Here is a 19,393-nt window from a genome sequence, read left to right as displayed (position 1 = left end):
ATACAGTGGGGTTCCACTGTTTGCTGCCTATACACAAAAACGCCTGGCCCAGCCACATACACACTGACTGGGTTCTGGCGGCTTCTAAAGCATGCTCACTGTGAGTGTCACTGGCGAGCTCACAAACTACCCTAACACTATACACTCCCGCTCAGAAAGTTCCCCAAAACTTACCTGGGGGTCCCCGCTGGGTTTTCGAAGACTCATATGACTAGGCTCCATTTGATGCATAGGGGTCACAGGGGTGTGATATCCATTCGCTGTAAGGAACACACAGAGGAGGTTAAACGGGCTGCTCTAGGCAGCAAATACTTAAATACAGACTTTCAATGGTTCTTGGTCACTTTATTTATCATAAAAGTAAACTCACAGAACCCTGCAACAAGATACTTGCCTTCCCTACGTGCCGTCTTACCCCAGAAGTGCCTGAACTGAACAGACCTCTAAACAGGCCTGGGCCTGATTTGATAGAATTGGATGGGGCAGTGCCAACCCAGAAACCAAAAATGTATCTAGCCTCTGGGCCCAGGCCTCCTCTCACTGCTCCAGGGAAGACTGAAGTCAGCGGAATTAGACGGCTGTAGAAAGGGTCTAAGGGAGACGCCCTAGAACTTGAATCAATTCCCAACAGCCCATTTAGTCCCCACATGTGGCAGATACTAGTCCCCCTTCTGTTCCGCAAACCAGCACCCCAAAAACCAGAGGCAAAGAACAACAATCCAATGCTGATTATATTTTAAAACTGCATGATTTGAAAGCCCGTCCCCTGATTTTCTCAGGCCTGACTTGTGGCTGCTTGGGGCTGGATACTACATCTACTCCTTGAAAGGCCCACACTAAGCGTAAAACAGAAACCAGTCCTGACAACAAATAATGAGTGCAAAAGACTTCTGCACCCTCAGTTTTCAGGGGCTCATACATCCTGGTTCCTCCTTTTCAGAGCATTTGACTTGGGTCCACGCCCAAATCCGAATGTCTCCTTAAGGGACAGATGTCTGCAGCTGCCTGTTGCATAGAGGCTGAGAAATGGGGACATTGATCCTGTCTCGAGTGAGGGAGGAATCCATGTACATAGCCCCAGCATCTGCTCCTGGCTCCACCACACTCCAGGATGATTGCTCCAGAAGGTGTTTGTGGAAACAGCCATTTCTACCACTAATGGCTGTTCCCCTGGGCCGCGACCCGTTGGAGGGCTCCTGGGGGACTGAATTCCAGTCAGGCAGCTGCAAGGCTACTTGAGTTCTGCCGTTACCCTGTCAGGCTGATGGTATGAGCTGCCACGGAACTCAGAGTGGCACCTAAACTGGGGTTGCCTAATGCCCTAGGAGAGAGGGAGGGGTGTTGGGAGAGAGAAACCTGCAGTTCTCTGTTGCTGTGCTATTAGAAATGAGTCACTGTTTGTATTATGGGAGCACATGGAGTGAGGTCAGGACTCCCTTGTGCTGGGCATAGGACACATGGGGAAGCAGACTGTCCCTGCCCCAAAGTGATTGCAATCTGAATAGATCAGACAGACCAACGGAAAGAGACAACATCCTAGCCAGAAAACATACACACCACACCTCCAGAATCTCCGCCTTGGTTAGCTGTGTTTCCCCACCTTTGTGTGCACTCTCCACCCCTCGCCCCCGCCATGCAGCACAGCCCATGTGCCAGGCTTTTGCCCAGGACTCCAAGCTCAGTGCAAGAGAGCAAAAGCCAAACAGGTTAGATGTCTACAGGCCCATGCCCCAGCTGCTTCACCCTCTCCCCAGAGGGAGGGCGCTTCTGGGGACCCACATGGCTAGGCCCTGCCCCTGACCTTGTGGGGCAGTCTCCAAATTCTGGAGATTGCCTTCCCTACTTGAGCTGTGGGGCAGCCCCAAATCTCAATTTTTCACCAATCTGGGATAAAAAACAGCTTGTGACCCGGGAGCAGATTGCACTGTGCTGAGAGACATGCGCACATGAGTTTAAGTCTCACCTCTGTCACTCACTGCTGTTACTATTTCTGCACACCCCTCCACACTTGGTAAGGTTTCATGTCCCCCCATCTGGGGCAAGTATTATACTCATTTTCCAGATAAGGTCACTTCTGGCAAAGTCGGGGGCAGAACCCAAATATGGTAGAGCCAAGTCACAGCACTCAGCCATGCTTCCTTTCAGAAAGTGCCCAAGTCTGTGCTGTCAGGGACAACTATGCTAAACAGCAGCCACATGCTGCTCCCAGAGCTAGGCACAGAGCCCAGGAATCCTGATAGTCAGCATTCTGCTGCTATCTATCTATGGGTAATGTTTGTCACACACGCCTCTAAAAGCTGGTCCATGCAAAGAACAGCCTGGACACGTTATGAGTTTCTCCTTCAGCTCAAGTGGGCAAGGTCTATGGAATGGCTATGAAGGCCCTCTTGGGTTCAGACCACGATGAAGTCCCTTATCAGAAATATCTGTATGTAATTAAAGGGTATCACAGTGGAGACAGAATTTAGGTAACATTATATTGGCATTTCCTAACTTGTGAGTACTTGACTTTACAACCTTACCATTCATTGTACATAAAGGGAGTTCTATGGATTCTATCTTCCTAGGGATCAACGTTTTCTTAAGAAAGCACTGACTGGGGACTGGCTGCTGAAGGGTGCTGCTAATGCACTATATACCTTTCACTGGTAGGGCACCAGCCTGCATCCAACCCAGTTCAGCAGGGATTTAACACTGTCCCAATCTACTGGGTTTTTGGAGATTTGTGGGGTGGGGGGGTCTCAGCTCCAGTTCTCACGTCACAAACTCCCCAGTGCTCTTTGCATTAATGGGCCAACTCAGCAGAGAGGCCAAGAATTGCCTGGACCTTTGGAACTGAGCTGCCCTGGGGCCCCAGATGAAGCCCCTCAGAGCTGGGCTGAGACATGCTGGCAGTGGGCAGGGGAAGCTCCTGCTGCTTTGTAGCTAAAGAGAGGGCTCCATACACCAGGGCTGCCGCCTGATGCCTTCACCAGCACTAAATTTACATACCACATTTCTAAAACTGTAATGGATTATTATATGCATATTATTTGCAAATATGCAAATCAGCTGATTAAATAATTTATATACAATTTTTGCACAATACCTAAGAGTTCCTAATGTTTTTTTAACTAAAAGCTGGCAACCTGACCTGAAGTCCCACTGCCAGCAGCTTCCTACTCCCCAGTGGGAGTGGGATCCTCATGGCCCATCCCTGCTGTGGTGACAGATCCCAGTATTTTGATGCAAAAACGATTATTAATAAAATTATTCTAATTCTTAGTTATTACAAACTTGCCTGTGCCTTTACTGTTTTTAGGAGATACAATTATTTTCATATACATGACACTTGGAGCATATGGATACCTCACATGCTCATGCGTTTGGTTGCTTATTTAATAAAAGTGAAATGAAATGTTTGAGCTAATTACAACAACCCCTAGGAAATTTCCACTTTCACCTTCTTAGCCATAAAACCACATTTACTACCTCTAGCTGTGTTTACACAAACTCTAGAAAGCAATTTTATAGCTTCTGTTTTGGTTTAACATTCTATATAATTTTCTTTAGACTATAATTTGAAAGAGGTACTTATGTGATAGTTATTGGATTTGTGCCTTTCATAGGAATCTTTAATTGCAAATTGTAAATGTCCTATAAATAGAGCCCTGCAAATCCACGGGTATTCACTTTATATCTGTGGAAATCCACAGACCATTTCTGCAGATAGTAACGCGTATGCGGATACAAATTTTGTATCCACGCAGGGCTCTGACAGTAAGAGCCAGACGGGCAGCTGTGAGGAACCGCAGCACAGATCCTCCACCTGCCCTGGGCGGTGGAGCAGGGGACAGGGACATGGGCTGGGGCTGCTCGGCCTCCGAGCTACCCCCCTCCTCACCCCCGCCCAGAGCTGGGTCCAGGAGAGCCGCTGTGGCAGCCTGGGTCTCTCCACATGCCCTGGCTGGGAGGGCTAGGGGGCAGGGATGCTGGGCAGGGATATTTGGCAGGGGGCTGGGGGGCAGGGACACTGGACATGGGGGGCTGGGACATTTGGCGAGGGGCTGCTTGGGCCCCCCACCCAGGACAGGAGGAGGGTCCCCCGCAGCTCTCCACAGCTGCCACCGCGGCTCTCCCTGACTGGGCTCCAGCGGGGGAGCCGGGGAATGCCTTGGAGCCTCAGCCTGGCGCTCAGTGTAGAACCCAGCAAATCTGCAGATGCCAATATCCGCAGATAATTTTTGCGGTTGGCGGATCGAATGCGGATACACATTTGTATAGGGCTCTACCTATAAATGGTAGGCTGCAAATCTAGGAACAATTGGTCAAAAGACAGACAACTAACAAAGAGAGTCTTCTCTGAGAATAAGACACCTCTCCTTGTGAAAAACACAAGGCTGGCATACACGTGTACTTTATCTCAAAAAAACCAAGTTTGTAAGATATATATATAGAGATATAGATATATATTATAAAGAGATCTGGTTTATTCAGAATATTACAAAGACGAGTGATGCTTAAGATGTGCTAGCAGAGTCATAAACCAAGTCATAAAAGCACCCTATTCACCCTTCCTCTTTGCAAAGAGAAAAACCTTTAGTTTTAAACCCTCACAAAGAATTCTAGAAATATCCTCACTGAAACTGATTTCTTTTATACATTTTCTAAAGCCTTCATTCTTCAAACTTTAAGAACATTTATGGTTGAGAAATGTTTTACAGAAGACTGATTACTTCTAACTCATGTTTTCTCTTGAAGGTGAAACTTTGAATTGTCTTTCAAACGCTTAAGATGATATAAGCTTTGTTTGAGATGTTCATTTACAAATATTTTATATCTAAATTCAATCACTCCATACAATAACTGCCCGATATCACTGTTATATGAATAGTGAGATGTTTTCTGTACAAATAGGGAATCAAATGACCTTGCTAGAACTGAGAACTAATATAAGAAGCTGCTTGAGTATAAAATTATTTATATTCATTGGGAAATAAATTAGTTATCTGGCAGGGCTTAAGCACTCCTTATCAAATTCAGGAAGACAAGAACTTCTCCAAGGACCGTTAAGAAGACAGTATTTTATTTGATCACCATTTACGTTTAAAGACTCTTCTTAAGAACAATTTGTTTTAAAAAAATATGTTAAGGGCTCAAATATAGGAAATAGCAATGTTTGTATTCATTTGAAACAGAATTTAAACTCCTATTAAAACCTGATGGAACTAATGAGATATCTCAGAAAATGGACTGAATAAAAGCTAAAACTCTAACTTTAAAGATGTTCTGAGACATCAAAGACAAAAGCAATGCAATCAGAAGAGTTACGGCCCTGCTGCACATGCATACCTGAGAATGGAAGATCAGCCCATGAAGGTGCTGAGCCAATGAAAGGTGACAGTGGCTGATACTTGAGTCCAGCCAAGCCCTTCCACCTCCAGTCAGATCATGGAAAGAGAGGAGTATAATTCCTCTGAAGTGAGAGACTCCCTCTCCGATTATGGTTTTATGCTGTTACACACAACTACACTTTCTTGTGCTCTTACGTTCATTCTCACACAAACTCAGCCTGTTAACGTATTCTCATCAAACCTCCAAGCCAACACCTCAAGAAGCAAACAAAGAGCAGCAAGACAACCAAGAACAAAGAAGCTACAACACAGCACCAAGAAGAAAAGGAGTACTTGTGGCACCTTAGAGACTAACCAATTTATTTGAGCATGAGCTTTCGTGAGCTACAGCTCACTTCATCGGATGCATACCGTGGAAACTGCAGCAGACTTTATATACACACAGAGATCATAAAACAATACCTCCTCCCACCCCACTGTCCTGCTGGTAATAGCTTATCTAAAGTGATCATCAAGTTGGGCCATTTCCAGCACAAATCCAGGTTTTCTCACCCTCCACCCCCCCACACACAAACTCACTCTCCTGCTGGTAATAGCCCATCCAAAGTGACAACTCTCTACACAATGTGCATGATAATCAAGGTGGGCCATTTCCTGCACAAATCCAGGTTCTCTCACCCCCTCACCCCATCCAAAAAACACACACACAAACTCACTATCCTGCTGGTAATAGCTCATCCAAAGTGACCACTCTCCAAGTTTAAATCCAAGTTTAACCAGAACGTCTGGGGGCGGGGGGGGGGGGTAGGAAAAAACAAGGGGAAATAGGCTACCTTGCATAATGACTTAGCCACTCCCAGTCTCTATTTAAGCCTAAATTAATAGTATCCAATTTGCAAATGAATTCCAATTCAGCAGTTTCTCGCTGGAGTCTGGATTTGAAGTTTTTTTGTTTTAAGATAGCGACCTTCATGTCTGTGATTGCGTGACCAGAGAGATTGACGTGTTCTCCGACTGGTTTATGAATGTTATAATTCTTGACATCTGATTTGTGTCCATTTATTCTTTTACGTAGAGACTGTCCAGTTTGACCAATGTAAATGGCAGAGGGGCATTGCTGGCAAATGATGGCATATATCACATTGGTGGATGTGCAGGTGAACGAGCCTCTGATAGTGTGGCTGATGTTATTATGCCCTGTGATGGTGTCCCCTGAATAGATATGTGGGCACAGTTGGCAACGGGCTTTGTTGCAATGTAGACTTGTATTGTATTACAAGGGGTGCAGGAAGTCTACATTGCAACAAATGAGCAATGTATTACATCCGCTCCTTCCCCCTGTGGGGGTCTGCCCTGCACCTGGGGCAGCAGCTGCAGCTGAGCTGGTTCTCTGCAGGGGGCAGAGCCACATCAGCTGTAGCTCGGGGCTGGGAAGGCGCTCATGGTGAGAGGGGCACCAGCCACTGCCCTGGAGCCTGCCAGTCATGCCTGAGCTGAGAAGGGCCTGTCAGGCCAGAGCATGGGAGACGCTGAGCTCCTTTCTCAGCCGGAAATGCCTCCCCCTCCCGGCTGCTTGGGCAAACCTCCAGGGCAGGCCCAGCTGAGGGAACAGTACCTGCAGGCACAGCACTCTTCTGGCTCCCGGGGCTCCTGGGGGTCCCAGGCACGCTGCTCGGCCGTTCCCACGTGGTTTCTGTTCAAAGAGAACAGCACAGTGAGTGCATCGGGGCCCTACGAGCATGGCACAGTGCCACGTGCCACAGTCACAGAATGAATGGGTCACCCACCGCCCTGCCTCGGCCCCACACTGCCAGCTCCTGGCCAGTGCAGTGCCACCCACTGCCCGATGCTTCCCCCCACCCTCCCACAGAGATCCCACCCCACCTTCCATCTGTGCAGCTCTCCTCACCGGCTAACCTGCCTCCCCCATCCTGCCCGCTTCATTAGCCATTTTTCCCTTCATCACAGGGTGTGCCAGCTACTACGGAGCAGCGAGAAAGAACACATTTGCATAAAAACAAGCCGTGGCTAATGTGCTGCTCTCACCAAAGTGCGCCTAGCTTTAGCAAAGCATTCAATTAGCCTCCACAGACTTCTTTTCCTCACCTGCAGATTACAGGAATCTCAGCCCAAGAAGCCCCGGACATGCTCAACTGAGACGTAATGACATTGAGTTGATATGCAACAGAATGTAGTAAGAAGAGCATGGAATGGATTTATATCTAAAATTCTCTGGAAATTTTATTTAGTGACATTTTTTAGTCCATTTGTGTGCTTAAACAGCGACATCTAGCGACTTTTCAGGATTTGTCTGGTGACTTCCTGCTATGTGGAGTTGGCAACATGGAATTACTGTACGGAGAGGAGCCCTAGCCAGGGTCTCTGTCCTGCCCCTCTCTGACAGTGATTGCAAGGAGCCAGGACTGTGACTGGTGGCTGTGGCTTCACGGCAGCCATGGTCCCTTGTCTTCATGAGTGTTTGCTAGGTGAGTGGCTTGATTGTGGGATTCAGCAAACTCTGACTGCTGAGGGTCCGTGCAGGAGGAGCCTGGGAAGACGGCAGCAAAACTCCAGGCAGGGGATGTGGCCGTGGCACAAAGGCCTTTTAGCAGCAGCTCCCTCCTAGGACGGTGGGTCACATGAACAATACAGTGAGGCTGTGCAGCCATTGTGGGGGGTGGAATCCCCAAGACCAGGAGCCTCTCCAGACTGCATGGATTTAGGTGCGGAAATGGCCCAAGAGAAGCAGCGGCTGCCACCCAGAGTCGGAGGTCAGGAGTGCATTTCTGGTACAACTGTACTGCTATATTGTACTGGTCAAGTACTACTAGTGTGGACACAGCCCGGCTGGCAAAGCTGTGCTCTGCACCGGGGTACTTGACTCCAGCCCCCCTGAGTGAAATAAGCTGTATGGATCAGTGTTGTCTGTCGAACAGCATCTACACTTGTGGCTTTTGTTGGCACAGCTCTATCGGTTACAGATCATACCCCTGACCATCCAACCCCCCCCTGCTCCCTGTCCCCTGACTGCCCCCCGGCCCCTATCCACACCCCCCAACAGGCCCCTCGGGACTCCCACGCCCTATCCAACCCGCCCTGTTCCCCGACCCCTGACTGCCCCAGAACCTCTGCCCCATCCAAGCGTTCCCTGTCCCCTGACTGCCCCCCAGGACCTCCTACCCAACCCCCCCTCCACTGCCGTGCATGCCACCACCGCCCCCTTACCATGCTGCTCAAAGCGGCAGGAGCTCACAGCCCTGCTGCTCACATGGCAGCGTGACTGCAGGGGAGGGGAGACAGCAGGGGAGGGGCCAGGGGCAAGCCTCCTCGGCCAGGAGCTCAAGGGCCAGGCAGGATGGTCCCGCGGGCCGGATGTGGCCTGGGGGCTGTAGTTTGCCCCCCTCTGCTATAAAGACACATGCAAGCGAGATATGAAGGAATTTGGAATTGATCCTGACCACCTGCCTGCGGTGTGGGGGGCCCGAGCGCAGCCCCTGGCCCATTATAGCCTGCTAGTATAACTGTAGAAATTGATTCGGGGAGCTAGGACCATGCCCTGTTGACAATAAACCCGATCAAGTGCCTTCGTACCCCTGGTCCATTATAACTATCTCAACCTTTTCCTTTCTGAGGCCTGCTCACAACACGCTATAAAAACTCCACGTTCCACCTGTGCCACAACAACTGTTTTTCTGCAAATAAACACCAGGGCCAGTGTTCGAGGGTAGCAAACAGGGCAGTTTCCTGGGACCCCATGCCACAGGGGGCCCCCATGAAGCTACATTGCTCAGGCTTCGGCTTCAACCCTGAGTGACGGGGTTCAGGGCCCAGGGCTTCAGACCCATACGGTGGGGCTTCGGCTTTCCACCCTGGACCCCAGTGAGTCTAACGCTGGCCCTGCTTGGCGGACCCCCGAAGCCTGCTCGTGGCTCCCCAGGGTCCCCGGACCCCTGGTTAAAAACCACTGGACTATAACATTATCCATTTGGCAAATCTCATTTGGTAGATTTCAGCTTTAAAATCTAACTGGCAATTCTGGCAAATTCATAAAATTAAATCCCTTTCACACTGACAGATATAAATGCACAGCTTCAGCTTGGGAGGTCTGGCTGGGGAAGTGCCCAGAATAACCTGCAGGGAACGCCATTCACCCATCTAGGTCTGAGACAAACCTGTCTAGATCTGAGCCAGTGGCTTCAGGGAGAGTAAATCTCACAAACCAGATGATAAGGTCACTCTCCTACCCCGTCCTTTCTGGTGCCCACAATTCAAGAAGGATGCTGATAAATTGGAGCGGACTCAAAGAAGATGGGAATGATTAGAAGATTAGAAAACCTGCCTTAGAGACATAGATTCAAGGAGTTCAATGTATTTAGCTTAACAAAGAGAAGGTTAAGGGGTGATTTTATTACAGTCTGTAAGTATCTACATGGGGAACAAATAGTTACTAATGGGCTTTTCAATCTAGCAGAGAAAGGTCTAAATGAGCCAATGGCTGGAAGTTGAATATAGAAATAAGGCACACATTTTTAACAGGGACTGGAGCCATTTGCCAAGGGTTGTGCTGCAGTCTCCATCACTGGCAATTCTGGATGCTTTTTAAAAGAGCTGCTCTAGGGGGTTTTGGAGCAGTCTCATGGCCTCTGCTGTGCACGCGGGCAGGCTAGATGATCACAATGGTCCCTTCTGGCCTTAAAATGTATGAATTTCCCAGCAGGCCCTGCTTTGCCAATAGTATTCCCTTCCCCTCCCTCTCCATTTGTCCACTGGAGGACACACACACACACACCCCATGCCCACTGACTCTCCCACTGATGAGGAAGGCATCAGGCTTTGGGCAGAGACAGGGATACTTATTTTCTGTGGTACAGTCTCTGCAAGTCTCTTACCATAACTGTATTGAGATTTCTTTCTTTCTGTAGCTCAGTCTTGCTCAGCTTTGCCTTATGTGAGCTGAATGCCTCACTTGTGCCCCATGGACTGGGCATGGGCAATGTGAGACTCTCAAAGGCTCATCACTTGATCAAATTCATTTCTCCAGGACGAGCAAAGGCATGGCTTACATGGTTGGCTTTAGGGAGCTAAAATCAACAAAGGGGGTGGATTTACATCAAGGAATATTTCAGGCAGGACTTCACGGAGGGTTCCAATAAGAAATGGTGCACCTAAGTTATTGTTCTTATTGGAACAAGGAGGTTAGTCTGGCCTCTGATTGATACATGGCTAGATTTACCTCGCTGCACCTTCTCTGTGAGTGACTGCAGTGTGACCTAGAAGAATGAGTCCCCTAGACAGGGGGGTGGGGAAGCAAATGAGTACAAAACAAATCTGGTCTATTTCTTGTTTTGATCCACTCCATCTATCTTTTACATCTTTGGCTGGCAGCAGATGGTGCAGAAGGACTGCATGCCATCCACATCTCATGGCTGCTCAGCAGAAGATGGTGCAATATGACTGCTAGCAATCCGTATCGTCTGCCTGCTCACCATAAGACGGTTCAATAGGACTGACTGCAGGACTAAAGAGAATGACCTGGTCAAGTCACTCCAAATTTAGTCCCTGCGCCCATGTCTGTCCAGGTGCTCCTGGCCGACGTGGCCAGGAGCACCTCGGACATGACGATGACGGCTACCAGTCATATTGCACAGTCTGCTGCCAGAAGGCAATAGGTTGCTGCTACTGTGTAGCAATGCAGTACCGCATCTGCCAGCACCCAGGAGACATACGGTTACAGTTACCAGAGCGGGCTCCATGCTTGCCGTGGTATGGTGTCTGCACAGTTAACTCAGGAAAAAAGGCGCGAAACGATTGTCTGCCTTTGCTTTCACGGAGGGAGGGAGGGAACGGGGGCCTGATGATATGTTCCCAAGAACCACCCGCGACAATATTTTAGCCTCATCAGGCATTGGCATCTCAACCCAGAATTCCAATAGGCAGCGGAAACTGCGGGAACTGTGGGATAGCTACCCACAGTGCAACACTCCGGAAGTCAACGCTTGCCTCGATACTGTGGAAGCACTCCGCCGAGTTAATGCACTTAGAGCATTTTCTGTGGGGACACACACACTCGAATATATAAAACCAATTCCTAAAAAAACGACTTCTATAAATTCGACCTTATTCCGTAGTGCAGACATACCCTAAAAGAGCTGCTCTAGGGGGTTTTGGAGCAGTCTCATGGCCTCTGCTGTGCAGGCGGGCAGGCTAGATGATCACAATGGTCCCTTCTGGCCTTAAAATGTATGAATTTCCCAGCAGGCCCTGCTTTGCCAATAGTATTCCCTTCCCTTCCCTCTCCACTTGTCCACTGGAGGACACACACACACACACCCCATGCCCACTGACTCTCCGACTGATGAGGAGGGCATCAGGCTTTGGGCAGAGACAGGGATACTTATTCTCTGTGGTACAGTCTCTGCAAGTCTCTTACCATAACTGTATTGAGATTTCTTTCTTTCTGTAGCTCAGTCTTGCTCAGCTTTGCCTTATGTGAGCTGAATGCCTCACTTGTGCCCCATGGACTGGGCATGGGCAATGTGAGACTCTCAAAGGCTCATCACTTGATCAAATTCATTTCTCAAGGACGAGCAAAGGCACTTTTCCTTACTGAAGGCTATTTCTGTGGCAAATTTCACCTTTCTCCCCTAAGCTCTTTTTGTCAGAGAGCTATTTTAAAAAATGTTCTGATCAGTTTTGATATTCATGGTCTGGTTTTTCCTACTCTCCTCACGCTCCCCAACAGCTCAAACACTTGTGTTCAAATTTTCAATAAATACATAAAATGCACCTTGGGCCAGAGACCCAGCATATATGGTGGCTGCCCTCTTGACTTATCCACTGGGGATAGAACCAGGATCTTCAGAGTTAAAAAGCAACACCTCTTACAACTTGAGTTAAACTGCCAAGCTTCTGTAGCAGCTCATATCCTCTGTGCTTAGCATATAATGGGACCCGTAGCGCCCACACCAGCAGGTTACACACAGAAAATGTCAGTTCAAAGATGAAAGTTTCCAAAGGTTATGAGTGACAGAAACACTGGGATTAGAACTGGAATGTTCTTATCAACTCAGCCACAATACATTCAAGCCAGTGCCCCATGAGAAGAAAGACATCAGTTTGTGCTTACTGAGATAAAGAAATCAGTGTTGAAATCAGTGCCTAAATCCCCTACTGGAGATTTTACTAGCAATGAAGGTAAAATGCAGCCTAATGGAACACAAGGAACAAAGACTGGATGTCTTTCTCTCTAGAAGACGTTCTCTAAGGCAACCAGAAGTTATGGCGTGTGTTATGCAGGTCAGACTAGATGAGGACAGCATTCTCTTCCAGCCTTAAATCTATAACTTCTGCATAACTTTAACCTGGTATTGCTCTAGCGAAGACACGAAGTAGCACCAAGTAAACTAAACAAACAAAACCAGTCACTCAGAAGACTCCCTGCTCCCCCTTGCATGACAATAGTAAAATAAGCAAAGTACAATAACAAGGAAAAATACCTTCTGGTTTGAGTAAGGGATTTCTGCTTCTGTTGAACTGAGGTAGTTGTGAAATAGTGTGTAGCAGAAACAAACAAAATCCTACAAAAGAAAAGAAAAGAAAAGAAAAGAAAAGAAAAGAAAAGAAAAGAAAAGAAAAGAAAAGAAAAGAAAAGAAATTCCTATTCCTTTCAGGGAATTACTGAAGTGACCAAGAAAATATTTTTAAACCTTGTTTGCCTTACTTGCTTAGAGAAAAAAAGTCAACTGAACAACCCTCTGTTCACACATGAGCAAATGAAGTATGCAACTTCAGACTAGTTAAATAGCAATTGGCTCCCAGCAAAAATACATTGTCAAAATGCCATCTACTGGAAGCTATTAAAGACTACAAGACAATATTATAAGTGAGCAGAAATAGTCTCGGAGACTCCCTCGGGTCTGGAAGTGTCTGCCTAGGAAAAAGAAGATTTTTATTTCACATTTGCACACAAGCTTATTGTTAGATAGCAAAAGTGAATGTCATATTACAGCTAATACCTGCATTCATTTGCATGCACCAAATGCAGATGAGTTTTGACACCAGTGTTTGGAAAATCTGAGCACCCATTTAAAAGATGAGAAATGTTCTTTGCTATTAAGAATGTCCAAAATTACCTGAGATGTATGATAACCCACCAGGATATACAACCAGCATATAATCTCTAGGGTGAAACCTTCAGGTTTTTGTCACCAAACAGTAATTTAGAAGATGGAGGACAAGTCTTTAAATCTATAACACAATACAGCCGAACTGTGCTTTTCAATCTTTTTTTCATTTGCGGACCCCTAAAAATTTTTGAATGGAGGTGCAGACCCCCTTGGAAATCTTAGATATAGTCTACAGACCCCAGGGGTCCGCAGACCACAGGTTGAAAACCACTGTTTTATGGTAATGACAACCTTTCACAGACCCCTTAGACATAGTCTATGGACCTACAGACCACAGGTTGAAAACCACTGCAGTTGACAAATATCTGTCTTCTGAAAACACCATCCACAACATGCTAATTATACAATCTATCTAGTGAACTGAAGTAACACATAATAGCTTCCTGAACATCCATTGAACCATTAAGAAGAGCACTGAAGACAGAAATGACTCCTGAAACTATGGGAACATGGCAGACATTTGGAAATGACAGCCAGGGACTGGAAAGTTGCCTGTGCAGACTGCAATTGTGCAGCAAGAGGGAAATTACTAGAAAAGCCAAGTCACACACCGCTAACAAATCGGAAGAGGCTAGCTACAGAGGTGGCCAACCGTTTCCTTCTGAAGCACAGGATTCTGAAAAAGAGGATACCCGTGGCATTTCGGGGAGAAAAGTTCACTCTGCATCTGTCTGACGCAGTAAGAAGCCAAATGACTTGCCAGGCCATCACAAACTTGGAGATTCCAGAACTTCATAGTAGCCGAAAAACACTGCTACAGTAAAGTTCCCAGTGCAGACTAGGTCTGATCAAAGTACAGCAGATGAAGTTAGGAGTGTGCTTAAGTTCCAAAAGCAGCTGTTGTGCAATTAGCACATGTAACATGCTAGCCGGTAGCAGCAGTAGGCTATATTTTCTCTACACACACCAGCCATAAAAGGGAGATATTACACATGTGCCTGGGAAAACTCATGCCAGATGTCTGAGGTTCAGCGGAATTGAAATCCCCACACAAGCTGTCACTTTGTAATTCCTCCTGCACGAGTGGTGAGTAGGGACTGACTGAAAGATTTTTAATACCAAAGGAGAGGCTTCTATCAGCTGAGCTGTAAGAGTACTGCATTAACTAACAGCAGTAATAGGCTCTGATGCTCTCTGTGGACCAGCCACTGAAGGTACAAGGCTAGCCTGACAGCATGGAGAGTCTGGTCAGTCAAAGGAAGCTGGAGAACATGACTTCCAGCTCTAGATCAAGAGCAAGCTACTGCCTCCAAAAGCATCCTTTGCTGAAATGGGAGAAGCCATGCTGTACAGAGAACTGTGTGCCAAGGTACCCAGGTGGGCAAAAGGTAACAAATGCTTAGCTGGGCTGCTTACGGAAAACTGCTTATGAAATAAGGAGCCAAGGAGACTGGCACAAACTGGGTGTGTTATGCTGGGGCATCAAGGCTCCTGGGGAGGGCACAGATCACTAGAGCCACATAGCAAAATGGCTCTAAGAACTGAAGGGGCCATCACTGGAACCACCACAGTGTTTTGAAGGATAATTTTAAGGGGCACAAGCTACCCTGCCACCTTTTAGGCACTGCTTTTCTCAGGGTTACTTGGCAGCTTATTTAAGCTGGTGGACAGAAAAGGAAGGGCAAACAAATATCACCATCATGGCTGCCATCTTCTCTGGGGACCCCAAGATCTACCACCACATCACCAAACCTTCACAGATGAGAGGAGAGAACCAGTTCCATATCTGGTTTGGCTGAACCCTGAGTGACATGTGGGATGTGGAGTTGAGGTACAAGCAATTCCCCCTTCCCAAATGGTCTGTTTCTCCTTTCCCAACTGATTGCTCCTCTTTTCTCTATGGATAGTCTGACTTAGTCAACCAGAACAACCCCACTGCAATGCTGCCATAATGGAAAGGCAGGCTAGCCACCATTCAGGATCTCTGCACTACTTGGAGCCCTTCCGCAGCCCCCGTCCCCAAGAGAATGCAAGCCACCCTGAGAGGAGGGGAGCCTCTATCCCAGAAACAGTGACTCTGAAAAGGAGTTGGATATCATGGGGGATAATTAGCTGAATAACAGCTCCCAGTGTGAGGCTGTGGCCAAAAGGGCTAATGTGAGCCTGGGATGCATAAACAGGGGGATCTCCAGTAGGAGCAGAGAGGTTATTTTACCTCAGTATTTGGCACTGGTGTGATCACTGCTGGAATCCTGTGTCCTGCTCTGGTGGCCACAGTTTAAGGATGCTGATAAATTGGAGGGGGGTCAGAGAAAAGCCACGGAAATTATATAGGATATGACAAGGATTAGAAAACATCCATGATAGTGATCAACTCCAGGAGCTCAGTGTATTTAGATTAACAAAGAGAAGGCTAAGGGGTGACTTGATCATGTCTATAAGTATCTACATGGGGAACAGAAATTTGATAATAGATGGCTCTTCAATGCACCCCTTTGAAGGGGATGAAACCCACCATCCACATAGGGAGCCCTAGAGCTTCTTCCTACAGTGCGTGGTATTGCATCCGGGTGGCACAGGCCTCTCCTGCACTTCTGCCCATGACCATGCTGCTGGCAGCGTGTGGGAATTATGCATCTTCACAGGCTGTTAATTTGTCAGGAGATTTCTTCCTTTGCCTTCAATGTTACTTGTGTAACATTACTCTGTGTATATAATGTCTTCTGCAGTTTCCACGGTATGCATCCGATGAAGTGAGCTGTAGCTCACGAAAGCTTATGCTCAAATAAATTGGTTAGTCTCTAAGGTGCCACAAGTACTCCTTTTCTTTTTGCGAATACAGACTAACATGGCTGTTACTCTGAAATGTTACTTTGTATCTCTCCAATTTTGCAGCCAGGGATGCTGCTGCCTGCCCACAAGTGCCCCTGGTGAGAGCTGTGCACCCAGGTCAGCTCAAACAGCCCATCATTGTAAAGGTGTTTTCTTGGCAGGGAAAGTGCTGGTTCTGAAACTGCCTGGCTTTAGGAAGGGCACGTCTCGCTTAGACCCCAGGAAACAAAGTGCTGTTTATGTTTTTCTCATCCTGTTTCCCCTTCCCCTTCTCACTAAAGGCCCCTTGGTTGCAGTGAATTGAAGAAGGGGAGCATGGGAAAAGCAGCTGTGGAGAGATGGATAGAAGGGGGCAGGTTGGTTACAGGGAAATTACCTGAAGCCTGCACTGAGATTGGTTTAAATCATAGTCAGCCCCTCCCCTCGGAGGGAGTGGGATGATTTCCTCCTGTGCTATTAACCAGACTGGCCCTAGAGAGGTCTGCCTTTTGTAGGAGGAGGAGGTCCCTGCTGTTAACCAATAGGAGCCGTGAACTCCAGAGGTCAGGGCCAGTTCTAAGGCCAGTGTAGCACACACTGACTCCTGCAGTGGAGTGGGTATTCTCCCTGCCCAGCTGGGGTCATGTCAGTCCCAGTGACTTGCTGCGCTGAGCTGCCCCATAGCTGTGGTAACATCCACGGAGCCCAGCCAGACTGTCCCCTTTCAACCTTCTCAGGGCTTTTCACTGTTGCCAGTGGAATTCCTAGTGCTGCCTGTTATTAAGGCTGCCCAGCTCTTCCCATTATAATACTCTGTTTTCAGTTGCTTATAACTTTGTCAAACATTAACCATTTGGGCTGTAATTTTCCATGCTGGGAGCCTACCTCGGGCTGGAATGTTTTGGAAAATTCCAGCCCAAATGGTTCATCTGTTTCCGAGAATAAGCCTAGGGTGCTACAGAAGAAAGGCCCATGACCGTCTCAGTAGCTGGAGAAACAAGAAGGGCAGAGTACAGTGCCCAGGAGAGCAGTGCTCTGCTGCAGAGGAATAAAGATCGGACCTGTAGCATCAGGAGGAGGCTATGGGGTGGTGTTTCTATGTCTGACAAAAATGTGGACAGGACCTGGCCAGAACAGGAGGAGCAGCCTAAAGTCCTGGTCTCTCAGGGACAGTGGAGGTTCACTGCAAAGAGAATGACTGCTTGTGTACACACCTTTCAGGGTTGTCTGAAGGTTTGTGTCCCAGTGTCCAATGGTGCAGGCCATAGGAATCCCTCCGATGCTACAGTTTAATAGTCTACTTTGCCATGATGCACATACGTGGACCTTAATTAGGGTCAAGGCAACATACAAAAAGAGTTCCCAGGTTCTATTAGAGATACAGCTGTCTAGCACATGGTAAAGACATAACATAACTTCCTACTCAAGCAGATCTACAGAAAGTAGGAGGCACCATCTAACTCGGCATTTCTCAAATGCAGCCACACCAGGGGCTTTTTGTGTGGCCACAGCCTCCCGGGTTGGGGAGGGGGGCAAAGCAGTGGCCCCTCCCCCAGGGCTCTCAACAGGGCCCTGTCCCCCTCTGGAGCCACAAACGCTGAAGGAGTAGGCAGGCAGTGGGGCTTGGGCTTCAGACCTGGGGTGGCAGGCGGCAGGCTCCAGCCGTGTGGCGGTGGGCTCCAACCCCTGACCACGGGCTTTGAGCTCTCACCCCGGCCCTGGTCCCAGGCTCATCCACCCCCCAACCTCGGCAGTGGGCTCTGACCCCCAAGCCATGGAGCCATGCGATCCCCCAGCGGTGTGGCAGTGACAGCCGGCCCCAAGCTCACCTCCCCTCCTCATCACCCCTGACCCCCAGCTGCCTCCCTACCCACCTGTGTTTCCTCTAAGCTGCATGGTCACATTAATGCCCAGGAGTGATTCAAGTGCAGCGCACTTGACTAGCAGAGCCGCGCACATCTGGCAGCTTGTGTTCAGGTGCCCCCTCCTCGCTGCTTTGCAGCCACGTTGCTCCTGCAGCTGCTCCCAGGACCCACTTGCTGGCTGTGCAGAGTGGGAAGAGGAGGAGGGAGGTGCTGATGCCAGGGTGTTCCCCTGCCCCTGTACCCCATCTCCACGGCCCAGGGCAGAGGGGACAGGGCTCAGGACTCAGAGCAGGAGAGAGCTGCTGTGGGCTGAGGTCTGAAGGAGCCTTCTGGATGGTGAGTGAGTGCCTTAAAGAGACAGCACACAGTCTCTTAGAGACTTCCCCAGCAGACAGTTCACACAATCTCTGTCTCTCTCTCTCACACACACACACACACACAATCTCTCCCACTCCTCCCTGCCCTGCCCTGCCCATGTACCCATCTCCACGGAGAGGGGTGGGGGGACAGGACTCAGGAGCAGGAAAGCTTTCAATGAGTGCCTTAAAGAGACAGGGCACAGCGTCTCTCAGAAACTTCCCAGCAGCCAGCACACACACCGTCTCTGTGTCACACACACACACACACACACAGAGAGAGTCTTTCACACTCACCTCCCAACACATACTTGTATTATTGTTGTTGTTACTTCTTGCACATATATTCTCTGTAATTTTATTCGTTCAAAGTGTGCTACTTTAGTATTTGACTGGTCTATTCATTTCATAATTTTTATTTCTCTCTTACACTTAAATTTAATTCTTTGAGTAGTGAGTTCTAAAATGCCTTACCTGTCCTGGCTGGAGTAATTATCCTTATGGTAACTTTTAAAATATATATATTATATCTAACGGTTTTTTTCTACTGGTGGCACACACCCACGCATTACCTCGGTGTACATGACAAAATTTATTCTGCACACGGATGGAAAAAATTAGAGGGAACATTGCTCCCTACCTCCCCATCCGGGGCTTAATTTGTCCCCCAGCTTGCCAGGGCTGAGTAAGTCTGTTGTGAAAAATGATATTTGTATGTTTATTACTATCACTTTTCACTGTCTCCCAGATAGCTAGCAAGTCTGCTGCTGTGAAAAGTGATATTAACAAAATACAAATATCACTTTTTAGAGAAACAGATTTATTAGCTAGCAAGTCTTAAAAAAATAAGCAACCAAAAATGCAAAAGAAACAACAAAAATGGACAAGAACATGCACAACAC

At 47.9% G+C, this 19,393-nt stretch overlaps 1 protein-coding gene across 10 annotated transcripts in view; it reads right to left on the bottom strand.

Annotated features, from left to right (window-relative positions):
- The window catches only part of GAS7 (growth arrest specific 7), a 369,130-nt gene that overhangs the window by 230,291 nt on the left and 119,446 nt on the right, over nucleotides 1–19,393 (bottom strand). For 9 of the 10 annotated variants that reach the window (XM_073310806.1, XM_073310808.1, XM_073310807.1 and 6 more), the window contains exons 3-4: nucleotides 6,949–7,026; nucleotides 175–260 (exon numbers count right to left, since the gene is read on the bottom strand). In XM_073310806.1, the coding sequence (XP_073166907.1) occupies nucleotides 175–260; nucleotides 6,949–7,026 (164 nt within the window). The remainder of the gene's footprint in view (nucleotides 1–174; nucleotides 261–6,948; nucleotides 7,027–19,393) is intronic. The other variant, XM_073310812.1, reaches the window with a different exon arrangement.

The sequence above is a fragment of the Lepidochelys kempii genome, chromosome 14, assembly GCF_965140265.1.
Source record: "Lepidochelys kempii isolate rLepKem1 chromosome 14, rLepKem1.hap2, whole genome shotgun sequence".
Taxonomy (NCBI): domain Eukaryota; kingdom Metazoa; phylum Chordata; order Testudines; family Cheloniidae; genus Lepidochelys; species Lepidochelys kempii.
Note: the sequence above shows the minus strand (reverse complement) of the source record. Positions and strands in the feature narration are given on the sequence as shown.